Raw genomic sequence first — 13,011 nt, forward strand, 5'->3', positions numbered from 1 at the left:
CCGAAGAAATCAGGTAGCAGAATGGACATGGCATAATTGTGCCCCGAAGAAATCAGGTAGCAGAAGGGACATGGCATAGTTGCGCCCCGAAGAAATCAGATAGCAGAATGGATATGGCATAATTGCGCCCCGAAGAAATCAGGTAGCAGATGGGACATGGCATAGTTGCGCCCCGAAGAAATCAGGTAGCAGAATGGACATGGCATAGTTGCGCCCCGAAGAAATCAGGTAGCAGAATGGACATGGCATAGTTGCGCCCCGAAGAAATCAGGTAGCAGAATGGACATGGCATAGTTGCGCCCCGATGGACATAGTACACACGAAAGTGATTGTCATAAAATAAATAAATTACTTTAAAATATTACAATGATAGCTGCATTAAAATCAGGTAGACCTAGCATATGATCAATTTTGCTATTTAAAATAACACTTTTTTATTGATCACACTCAATAAATGAATTGCATTTTTTGTTTCTACATCGATATCTTAACCCTACGGTACAGGGTTTCGAAAATTGAAACTTAGAACCATTGTGCATTATTAACTCTTTACCCTTTTCACTAAACTTAACATTCATTTTAAATTAACCTCACTTTACGTCACAGACTGTGTGAAAATCACTAATAAAATGTCAAGACTGCTAAGGTCCCATATTCCAACGGCTCACTTATTTGAATAATTATGTCAGTTAATAAAGTACTGCCAACTTCATGGTGTTCATTTTAACAGTAGGCTATTGATAATCACTGCATAAACAGTAGAAAAACAGTTAATAAAGTACTGCCAACTTCAATGTCTTCATTTTAATAAATATTAAATCGAATAAGAAATCAATAATGTTGGTTGATTATGAGACTCGAGTTCCCGTAGTGTCTTTTCTCTACCTATTTCATCGAGGCGCAACTATACCATGCTCCTTTCTCTACCTGATGGGAACGGGGCGCAACTATGCCCACAAAACAGGGACCCTTTCTTATCTGCTGCATCTTATCTGATCTGACCGTGGGGCGCAACTATGCCCTGCCCTTTAAAACATTAGTGCGTAAAAAGTAAGTAATCACAAGGCACTGCTATTCATTTTACGCACTGCCAAAGAAAATGTAATATTCAATGTACAAACTTCATTCAGAAAGAATTTAATGTATTATCTCGATCTTTCATTAGTTAAATATTACACGTAACACAAATAAGTAACATTCATATCTACATTTTAGCCTTTATTATTATGAAGTTACATCTAGTACCCATTGCAACAAGATTATCATTCAACTATTCCTAACAGCTTTGTTCATTATATGGCCGCTTTGGACGGCCATGAAATCGCGAACATGAATAAAACAGATTGCCATTCCATTGATACTTGAATGGTTCTGAATTTAGACTACCGTGACATTGTTTAGGAACACGACTGTACAGTCCACTCCTGTGGAGTAACGGTTAGCACGTCTGGCCGCGAAACCAGCTGGCCCGGGTTCGAATCCCGGTTGGGACAAGTTATCTGGTTGATGTTTTCCCTCAACCCAATATGAGCAAATGCTGGGTAACTTTCGGTGCTGGATTCATTTCACCGGCATTATCACCTTCATCTCATTCAGACGCTAAATAACCTTAGATGTTGATAAAGCGTCGTAAAATAAACTACTAAAAAAACTACTGTACATACTATGTTTTCAAGAACCGAAAGGGGAATTTGGACCTAAAGTAAAACAACGGGTAGACAATTATAAGCCATTTAATGTGGTCGATGCAAGTAGTTTCGGTAAACTGACAAAAAATCACGCGAGAAGATGGTTAAGAGATGTATTTCTCCAGGATGTTAAGAAAGGCATACTACTACTTCTGGATTCCTGGAGTGGTCAGATAGGTGACACTATATTTACTTTTGAAGGAGTAAACAATACTTTACATGTAAGGCAATTAAACCACAAATTATCCCTCCAAAAACTACAAGATCTTTGCAACCCTTGGATGTGTAGTTTTTGGGCAATAGAAATTGTAATTCGAATGCTAGAAGAGTATTTCATACATAAAATTATCTCTGAACAAATTTCAGACACATTGCACGATAAAGGCTTCATAATTCCATTGCATTCTGTTGTGTATCACCAGTTTCATTCACCTGTCCTCAAAGACATGCTAATATACACGTGGTAGAGGTGTGGAGATATGTGATCGGGAAACATGTGAGAAAGTTTGATAACTTCGCAACAATGTTGCATGTTGAAAACAGTGTGTGTGTTACGGAAGGGTGTGAAAAACCATCCTATATAAAATGTTTGTACTGTTCAATGGCTCTTTGTTTCGACCACTTCATTTCGAATCCACACTATCATATTTAAGCTGAGTCAAAAAGTTAATACATATTTTAAACTAGCCGTACCCGTGCGCTCCGCTGCACCCGTTAGAAATAAATATAAAGTAATTACATAATTAAAATAGGACATTTGATCCAGGGAACATTCGTGTTTGATAGAAGGATAAATAGTTTATTATGTTACCGGTACTTAAATTGTATTAAAAAAATTAAAATGCGATCCTTTTGATCCAGAGACCACTCATTTGGTCATAAAAATTATTTTAGGAAATACAGGAAACGAATGCCTGTCAAGTTTTCTGTGTATAAAAAACTATTTTAATCTTACCTGTCCTCGATTCACTCAGAAGTTACTGTAATAACATTATAGCATTATGTCCATCTAGAGAAACTACACTTTCCAATGGTGAATTATTAATTAATTATACAAATCGGTTAATTTAGCTTCCGATATTACTTCATACAAACACAGAAACATTCTCTGTAGGCTATGTTTCATTGCTTTCGATTGTTGTTGTCCAAGGCCCCTTATAGACGAAGTCATTTGTTTTTTATTTCATTACACCGCCTTAGATAGCGTTGTTATTGTAATTTTGAGACTCATTTATCTCATTAAGTATCAGTCCTATCAAACTTTTGCATAGAATAAAAGTTATCGGAAATTATATTTAAAGAAACTTTTGTTATGTAATTTTTTCATGAAAATTAATAATAAGGGAGATATTTCGATTTATTTAATTCAAGCCCCCTTATAACCCCCCTTTTAAATAAAATATTTTGAATGCCATATAGCCTAAATTCTAAGTTACAACGAACTTAATTTATGTTCCAATTTTCATATAAATCGGTTCAGCCATTATCACGTGAAAAGGTAACAAACATCCAGACAGACAGACAGACAAAAATTTCAAAAAAGCGATTTTCGGTTTCAGGGTGGTTAATTATATATGTTAGGACTAATTACTTTGGAAAATCGAAAATTACCAGAAAAATTTCGGCTACAGATTTATTATTAGTATAGATTTAAATTGAATTTGTATTTCAGCAAGAGTACTCTTTTAATGTGAGTTAAGAGAAAAATAAAATAAACTAGAACATTAATGTGAGAGCTGTGATTCGGTGTCGCGTAACTATGAGGATCTAAGTGCGATAAGAGAAAAATAAAATAGACTAGAACATTAATGCGAGAGCTGTGATTCGGTGTCGTGCAACTATGAGGATCTAAGTGCGATAAGAGAAAAATAAAATAGACTAGAACATTAATGCGAGAGCTGTGATTCGGTGTCGTGCAACTATGAGGATCTAAGTGCGATAAGAGAAAAATAAAATAGACTAGAACATTAATGCGAGAGCTGTGATTCGGTGTCGTGCAACTATGAGGATCTAAGTGCGATAAGAGAAAAATAAAATAGACTAGAACATTAATGTGAGAGCTGTGATTCGGTTTCGTGCAACTATGAGGATCTAAGTGCGATAAGAGAAAAATGAAATAGACTAGAACATTAATGTGAGAGCTGTGATTCGGTGTCGTGCAACTATGAGGATCTAAGTGCGATAAGAGAAAAATAAAATAGACTAGAACATTAATGTGAGCGCTGTGATTCGGTGTCACGCAACTATGAGGATCTAAGTGAAATAAGAGAAAAATAAAATAGACTAGAACATTAATGCAAGAGCTGTGATTCGGTGTCGCGCAACTATGAGGATCTAAGTGCGATAAGAGAAAAATAAAATAGACTAGAACATTAATGCGAGAGCTGTGATTCGGTGTCACGCAACTATGAGGATCTAAGTGCGATAAGAGAAAAATAAAATAGACTATAACATTAATGCGAGAGCTGTGATTCGGTGTCGTGCAACTATGAGGATCTAAGTGCGATAAGAGAAAAATAAAATAGACTATAACATTAATGCGAGAGCTGTGATTCGGTGTCGCGCAACTATGAGGATCTAAGTGCGATAAGAGAAAAATAAAATAGACTATAACATTAATGCGAGAGCTGTGATTCGGTGTCGTGCAACTATGAGGATCTAAGTGCGATAAGAGAAAAATAAAATAGACTATAACATTAATGCGAGAGCTGTGATTCGGTGTCGTGCAACTATGAGGATCTAAGTGCGATAAGAGAAAAATAAAATAGACTATAACATTAATGCGAGAGCTGTGATTCGGTGTCGCGCAACTATGAGGATCTAAGTGCGATAAGAGAAAAATAAAATAGACTAGAACATTAATGCGAGAGCTGTGATTCGGTGTCGTGCAACTATGAGGATCTAAGTGCGATAAGAGAAAAATAAAATAGACTAGAACATTAATGTGAGAGCTGTGATTCGGTGTCGCGCAACTATGAGGATCTAAGTGCGATAAGAGAAAAATAAAATAGACTAGAACATTAATGCAAGAGCTGTGATTCGGTGTCGCGTAACTATGAGGATCTAAGTGCGATAAGAGAAAAATAAAATAGACTAGAATATTAATGCGAGAGCTGTGATTCGGTGTCGCGCAACTATGAGGATCTAAGTGCGATAAGAGAAAAATAAAATAGACTAGAATATTAATGCGAGAGCTGTGATTCGGTGTCGCGCAACTATGAGGATCTAAGTGCGATAAGAGAAAAATAAAATAGACTAGAACATTAATGCGAGAGCTGTGATTCGGTGTCACGCAACTATGAGGATCTAAGTGCGAGCAAGAAGCGGCATAAGTAGCATCGATTTTCAGGTCATTATATTTCGTAAACGAGGAAAAAGCGAAACGAACGACTATCACCACGTTTCTTAACGAACGAAAATTAGCTTAAATATGCATTTTCTTTAAATTCAAACTATACGACCTGGTACGATTCCCTTGTGAGTGCACTCAGGAGTCGTCCTGGAAGTTAGGATGAAGAGAAAAACCCCTCTATCACTCGAGAGCTAAGACTGAGTTTGTTTTTGCGAATATACAATTTTCAAATTCAAATTCATTCATAATTTATATTTGAAATGGTACATTTGAATAGATACCCGAAATGAGCATATGCTCGTGCTCGGGTACAGTCCAGTCGAGTCTACATAAAAGCGACTCGGAAATTTCCAGTTCACAGTACGGTGCTTTACCAACTGAGTTACTGCTGCTCCTTGAGCAAATATAAATTAGCAATATTTAGATGTGTAGCTACTTACAATTCTGCCAAGAGCATAAATGCACAAGGTCACTTGGGGAATATTTCTCCTCTCAAACAAGTCAGCCGTTTGGAAGATTTCCTCTTCTGGAACACCGTATTTCTTGATAGCTGCTTGGAATCTGGAAGAAGAATATCAGTGTTATAATATTGCGTGAAGCCGGAATACCACACTTGGTAGAAATACTGTCCGTATATTGTGACAACTTTTGAGACTCACTAAATCTCCTGTTTCTCTCCTCTCTCAACTCTGCCGGTGGAATAGTAGTAGTGATATTTTATTTAATGACGCTTTCAATTGTACTAGTTATTCAGCGTCGAAATTCAACGTGGTCAAGAAATGACAGATGAATTTTACCTGGAGTCCTCTATCAGAGAGAAGATTATTTTACGTGGTATAAATCTACTTTATGGGACTCACAGCTTTACTTCTCTCCCGGAGGAAGTAATGCTATCTGTTTGACTATCCTTTAAAATCCATCGCCCTCAGCTGGGTTTGAACTCGTGAAGTTTGGATCCATCGACTTGTACAGTAACGCTAAATTATCGAGAACAACTTTTTAAATCAATTGTTGTTAAAAATGAATTAGTCGGTGAACTAAGCACAAATTAATTAAATTAATTAATTAATTTAAAAACTACTACTATGACGCGAGGCTGAGAGTCAAAGAGTGTGTGTGTTCTGAAATTGAGTTGTGTGTTGAGAATTTCATTAGGGTGTGTTTTTGTGTGTCAGTATATTTCATATTGTTCTAGTGTGTTTAGTTTCTGCCTTTTTGGTTGGATATGTAGTATTACCATATCTGTGTTGATGTCTCTGTAGGTGTGGTTAGCATTTGACTCCACATTACACCACACAAACACACCATCACAGGAAACAAAACAGACGCCAAGACCAATAATGACCGACCAGTTCTGAGGATGACCCATAATAGGTCGAAACATGTAAACCAGGTACGATAGAATTTAACACAAGAAAGTCATATAATACATATTTCGAAGAAATATTATATATTCAGCGCTAAGGCATTGTGGCGGAATAACATGCTATCTTTTTAAGTACCTGGCGCAAACGCGTTGCGCCCATATGCGATGATTATTCAAATCTGACAGATGACCTGGGAGGCATTCGTGAACCCGATGCTAACAAGTGGGTCATCCTGCCTCAGCCCTAATAAAGAGCCAGGTCGAGTAGGCTACCTGATAAGGCCCAGAGTCCCACATCAACGTACGCACTGTGGAGGAACTGTTAACTGTGAACAACCACAACTCTCGAACGAAATCGTGCTTTTTGCTACTATGTTACTGTTGAATGAGTGGACGCCACAAAATAGGGCATTGTTGCAGCAAATATTATTTTTGAGCCCATATTTATTAGCAGTAGGCCTATTTGTATTTATACTAGTGAATACTACTTACTATCAAAGTCTGTAATCATTTTATATAGCCTATTTGTTCGGTTCCTTTTGAGGAAGTGATGTGGAAATCAAAAATAAATTCTTAATGTTTACTGTATATAGAAGTGCAGCTATTTACGGGTTTGTAAGTTAAATTTGGATCGTAACATATAATTAATTATTTGAAACGTATATAGACAATTATAAGAACAATTTACGAATTATATAACCACAATATTATCAAAATTACTATTGGATCAGGACATACCGAATGGAGACCGATAAACTGTGGAGTTCGTGAAGTATGCCCTCCTCTCACCACTTTTATTCAATATATACATCAACTCCATCATCAGACATTGGCGACTAACAATTCATGGAAACATTCCGCTCTTCCGAAATTGTACTGTAGATACATTATTATATGCAGACGATCAGGTTCTTTTTGCTACAAATGAAGACGAGCTGCAATACTCAGTACATCACCTGAATATAATAGCACAAAATTTCAATATGAAAATTTCCCCAAACAAAACAAAAATTATGGCGTTCCAAGGTAAACAGCCAGTTAGGAGTAAAATTTGCATTGGAGCCCATACGTTAGGACAGGTAAACTCATTTAAATATTTAGGTTATAATTTGATATATTTACCTGTTACTGATATATCTGAAAATATTCAACATTTTAATGGAGCCTTAAGAACCATCAACCAGGTTTTCACAACCACGAAAACCCAAAAACATACCAGGTTAAAAGCATATAAAGTTCTAGCAAGACCTGTCCTCATGTATGGTAGTGAGGCCTGGACTGCCCGAAACTCAGATGTTCAACGCCTAACAACTGCGGAAATGAGATTTCTAAGGAGGACTGCCGGCTACAGCTTGCTTGACCACAAAAGGAATGAACTAATTACAAAAAAAAAATTGAAAATTACACATATTTATGAACATCTCAACCAATATAGACAAAAATGGCTTAACCATGTCAATAGAATGGACCGTGCCAGACTCCCAAGACAAATTCTCCGTTATATACCACATGGAAGACGATCTTTGAGACGCCCCCTGAAAAGATGGATGGAGACCGTAACAGGCCACTAGGCCTAATACCTGCAAAGACGATGATGATGATAGACAAATGTATAGGGGACAGTCGGGTAGTATCGGACATCGGGTAATATCGGACAGTGAGTTTCTTTCATCTACCACACGATGATAGTACCTGATTGACATGGTTACGTTTCTGTGATGTCGCATAGAGAAACGTAACCATGTCATTCAGGTACTACCATATGGTGGTAGATGAAAGAAACGTACTGTCCGATACTACCCGACTATCCCCTATAGGTAGTGCAAAAAACTGTGAATTTTAAGGAATAGGCGTATTATAAATTGATATTACCTCTGAATATTTTCCATAAGCTGGAAGTTGGTGCCCTTTGTTTGTATTTTCTTGACGGATCCAGGTGCAATTTTGTTTATGAGGTTGCAGAGGATGATACCATCCCGCAGTACATCCTCGTACGGTTGCGGTGGCAACTTCTCTCCAGTTACAGTTTCAATCCACTGCAGGATTTCAGCTTCCTGTTCCTTGTTTCTAGCCTGCAGAAAAAGATGTTACTTTAACATAGTACTTCAATTTGTTTACATTTTAGACTTTTTTTTCTGCGAAAAAGGACTATAAAGTTGGGCACTACTTTTTGAGAAAGAGACAACAATAGAAACTAAATTCAGCAAAATGTCTATTTGATTTTTTTACAAGAAAATACTGTTACAAAATTGAACATGATTTAATGAAAAAATGTTTAGTGAGGGAGGATAATTTGTGATTTAATATCGTACTCCTTTTAATTTGTAGCCTACTAGTTTTAAAATTTCAATTTCTTTAGGGAAATAAATTTTCCTTTATATAAAAGGATAGTTAAATGTTATTTGCCATACTTATTTAAAATAATTAATATTACGTAGAAAATCTTATTAAAATTAGAGAGATTTTTAATTGATATTCAAGATTTCTCAGTGGAAGAAAACTATTTTAAGGGCGTTTCCACTTAGCAGTGGTTGCTGCTTATGCTTCATGTTGTTTCTTGCTTCCCGACAGAGGGGAGCACACTTAGCCAGTTGCAATACTTCCCAGCCAGATGGCTATTCAGTTGCGGAGACTGAGTGGATGACATATTGGGGTTATGTGATAGACTAGTTACTGGAGGTTGCAGAAATGGGAAAGACGCGACTCTTTCGTAATTGGTAGTAATCTGGAATTCGCTTGGAGAGACTTGGTAAGTACAGAAGTCAGGATAGTCGGTCCTGGTCCACACCTGTGGAGTAACGGTCCGCGAAACCAGCTGGCCCGGGTTCGAATCCCGGTTGGGACAAGTTATCTGGTTGATGTTTTTTCCGGGGTTTTCCCTCAACCCAATACGAGCAAATGCTGGGTAACTTTCGGTGCTGGACCCTGGACTCATTTCACCGGCATTATCACCTTCATTTCATGCAGACGCTAAATAACCTGAGATGTTGATACAGCGTCGTAAAATAACTCAATAAAAAAATAGTCGGTCCTTAGAATCCAACATCAGACATTCCGAACCACTGCTACCATAGTCGTCAAATTGAAAACGTGTTAAAAATGAATTTATTTATAACACATTTTTTGTTGGTACTCCAGAATTTTTTAGAATCTAAAATTCTGATATGAATGTTATTTTGGGAAACAAAAATTATATTGACTACAAAATCTCTCGTTTTTTGGAAAAAAAATTCGAATTGAGTTACAGGAAAATTATTACAGACCTGTTTCAAGAAGTAAATTTACAAAATTAAATTTATTCCTTGCAGAAAAACCTCAAGAGAAAGGGACATATATTTGTTATCTATAATAATAATAATAATAATAATAATAATAATAATAATAATAATAATAATAATAATAATAATAATAATAATAATAATAATAATAATGATTTATTTAACCTGGCAGAGTTAAGGCCATACGGCCTTCTCTAACACTCAACCAGGAGTAAAACTGCATTACAAAAAACACTACAAATTTGCAAAGTACACTACAATTTTACACACAAAACTGAATAAGATAATAAAAAATGTAAACAACAAGTAAGTATAAATCAGACATAATATATAACACACAGAAAGAAAGGAAAATGCATATAAAATGTGAACAGCAGGTCAAAATAAATGAGACATACAACGTATAAAAAATAAGACAATTATTGATAATAATAATAATAATAATAATAATAATAATAATAATAATAATAATAATATAGTACAGTACAAAGCATACAATGAATCAATATTTTAGGTACACACAGTAAGGAAAATTATGATTATATATAGCTCAACTTATCACATTATAGATATACCATTATCGGAAAAATGAAAACAAAAATATAAAATAAGTTAAATATCACTAGAACATAAAAAAATGTGAATACGTGGAAACATGCAATACAACACCTGTCATAATATTGACATTTAAATTTGAGACTTTTAATGAAGCAAATACGGTATTGCATAATACAGTGCTATTCAGCAATAATAATCTCGATTTGGGTCTGAGAAAATTCCTGTTGCAATACCTACAACGCAACTTCCAAACCATGTTCTGTGTCTGTTTGTTTAACACCACAGAACACGATCCCTCACAAACATTGCGTAAAAACAGACGCCTGGAACACCCTCTCCGAGTTTGAATAATGGTGATACGGCCGTCGGGATGTGGGTGGGCGTCTCATACGGGACGCAGTAAACGAGTCCGGAAATAGCTCTTGGACTTCTGGCACGGCAGCAAGTCAAGTCGGTTGTATTTCCTCTACCAAAGCAGCTGTACGCCCTGTCCTAACATGTCGACATTCTGCCGACGCATCCATTACGACGCTAAGTTTCCATTCACCTCCTAAAATACACTTTGCAACGACCGTAAGACAAGTAGCCGACATCTAGAACCAAGAAATTGTACCTCAAAAGCATCCATTTCCACTATAAGTAGGATTTCATTCATTGAAATTTTTGTCGTGATAGTCGCGATTTCATAAATTTTATGTTACTACAGTAGGTCCATCTGTTGTCCACGGTTACCACGTTTCCCCTTGAATATAACATACAAGGGTTTTGATCTGAATAGGATTATTACTTGAGATTGAAGAAAATCCTACATAATACCACCATCTTCTTTTGCCGAATTAACAAAACTACAGTATATTGGTCTGAAGTGACGACACTATTTCCTAAACATAATTATCCCTTCTCAAACTTCAATTTATTCAGATACAGTACAGAAGACTGTCATATTATGTTAGTCATACAGAGAATGAAATTCATGACTGTAAAAAATGCTGCTTGAAAGCAATATCATCGATCGTCCAGTTCAAAAGTGCGACAACTCAAAAATTGCCATTTTTTAGTTATTTATACAGGGTGCGTCAGAAAGAACGGATGGATTTCACATGGCAAGAAAATTGTAAAGATTCATCAAATCAAAAATTTATTGTTATCAACATATTCACCAATACATGCAGTTTATTTAAGGAAAACAACATTATCCATATGATGTCCTTGGCTTTCAATACAGGCATCGAGGAGTTTTCTGATGTTCGCCATCACTTTCACAGTCATAGCTGGTGCAATTGCCACGATTTCTTCGCGAATCGCTGTCTTCAGTTCGTCCAGTGTATGTGATCGATGTTTACAAACTTACGCCTTCAAATGGTCCCAAAGAAAGAAGTCGCAGGGCGCGAGATCTTACCGTAGCCTCGGACAATCTCAGTGCAATAGAATTTTGTCCAGGTGATTTATTCTTTAATGTTGAACCTGAGATACGAAATGAAGCCACCCACCGCAAAATTGTATTCCGAGTTGGAATCCTAGCGTGACATCCGATGTCGAAATGAGTCCTGAGTGGCGATCACAGACTCTTCATTTTTCAAAAATGTCTCTACGATGAAAGCACGTTGTACACCAGACCAACACCATATTCTCAACTGAAACTGCATTCTATGGCTGACCCAACAGTCGTGGTCCCCCTCACTATATCTCTCTCCTCGTTGCGTATCGATAGTTTGAAATCCATCCGTTCTTTCTGACGCACCCTTTACTACTGAAAGACCCTTTCGGTGCTCTTTTCGATTCAGTATTGAGATAATTCATATTTACAACCAAAAAGAAAAAAAAAACGAAATAAACTGCTTTAGAAGTAATTATAACTATGGACTTTGCTAATTCATTATTAGTACATTTCGAAATGTATTAATAATGAACTGGAAATTGTGATAAACTCGTCCTGAATACTGACTCATTTCTAATTGTCGTGGTTATGAACCAGAACTCTGTTCCTTTCTAAGTGATTTATTTGAAACTTTCAACTAAAGATATCTCAAAACTTGTTTTTTTGAGTTGTCGCACTTTTGAACTAGACGATCGATATAAGTATCAAAATTTGATTTGTTATATTGAATTATTTCAACGCTACAATTGCTTGTTAGTTAAAATGTGTAGCCTATATGATAACGTTATGCAGTTTGTGTTCTTTTGTTTTGTGTGTTTTTGGAAAATATAATTTCAATATTAATGATCCGCCATAAATGTTGCACTAAAACCTTGTGCATCCCTCGTGTTTATCGTACGGCTCTTTCTCCTCCCACATGTTACCTGCACTTTGTTTACGTTTTCACTGTGCCTAAACGAGACGCTCTACTGTAAGTGCTTATAGGCTAATTTTCAAAATATTGTCCTACTTGAAATCTGAAACCCTATTTGGAGCACTTATCATTTTTTTTTTTTTACATATTCTGTTAATATTATAGGCCTAGGAGCAATGCTCTCTTAATTGGGACTTTGACATACATATTTGCTGTAATAAGCAGTAACCAATATTAATTATTGCTTTAACATTATAAATGTAAATAAATACAGAGTACTGTCTTAAAGCTCTGTATTTTCCGATATTTTACATATTTCAGTATCATAGGCCTTTTAGTTTGAGTTATCACAAGTTTAACTAGTTTCATACTTTTTGTTTCCTGAATTTATTATTGGATTCTGTCAACCGGATTCCTCCACTGACTCTTTGATATAGATGTAGGCTTATTTACATAAAAAATTAGACTCTGGTCCTCC

The 13,011-nt window shown here is 36.0% G+C and overlaps 2 protein-coding genes across 2 annotated transcripts in view; one reads left to right on the forward strand and one right to left on the reverse strand.

Annotated features, from left to right (window-relative positions):
* LOC138710934 (muscle-specific protein 20-like) overlaps positions 1 to 13,011 on the forward strand; it is a 106,080-nt gene that overhangs the window by 43,182 nt on the left and 49,887 nt on the right. The window lies entirely within an intron of this gene.
* Positions 1 to 13,011, reverse strand: part of LOC138710935 (myophilin) — a 39,178-nt gene that overhangs the window by 4,614 nt on the left and 21,553 nt on the right. Inside the window, exons 2-3 of the mRNA XM_069842135.1 lie at positions 8,279 to 8,478; positions 5,481 to 5,601 (exon numbers count right to left, since the gene is read on the reverse strand). Of these exons, the coding sequence (XP_069698236.1) occupies positions 5,481 to 5,601; positions 8,279 to 8,478 (321 nt within the window). The remainder of the gene's footprint in view (positions 1 to 5,480; positions 5,602 to 8,278; positions 8,479 to 13,011) is intronic.

Source organism: Periplaneta americana, chromosome 12 (assembly GCF_040183065.1).
Source record: "Periplaneta americana isolate PAMFEO1 chromosome 12, P.americana_PAMFEO1_priV1, whole genome shotgun sequence".
Lineage (NCBI taxonomy): Eukaryota > Metazoa > Arthropoda > Insecta > Blattodea > Blattidae > Periplaneta > Periplaneta americana.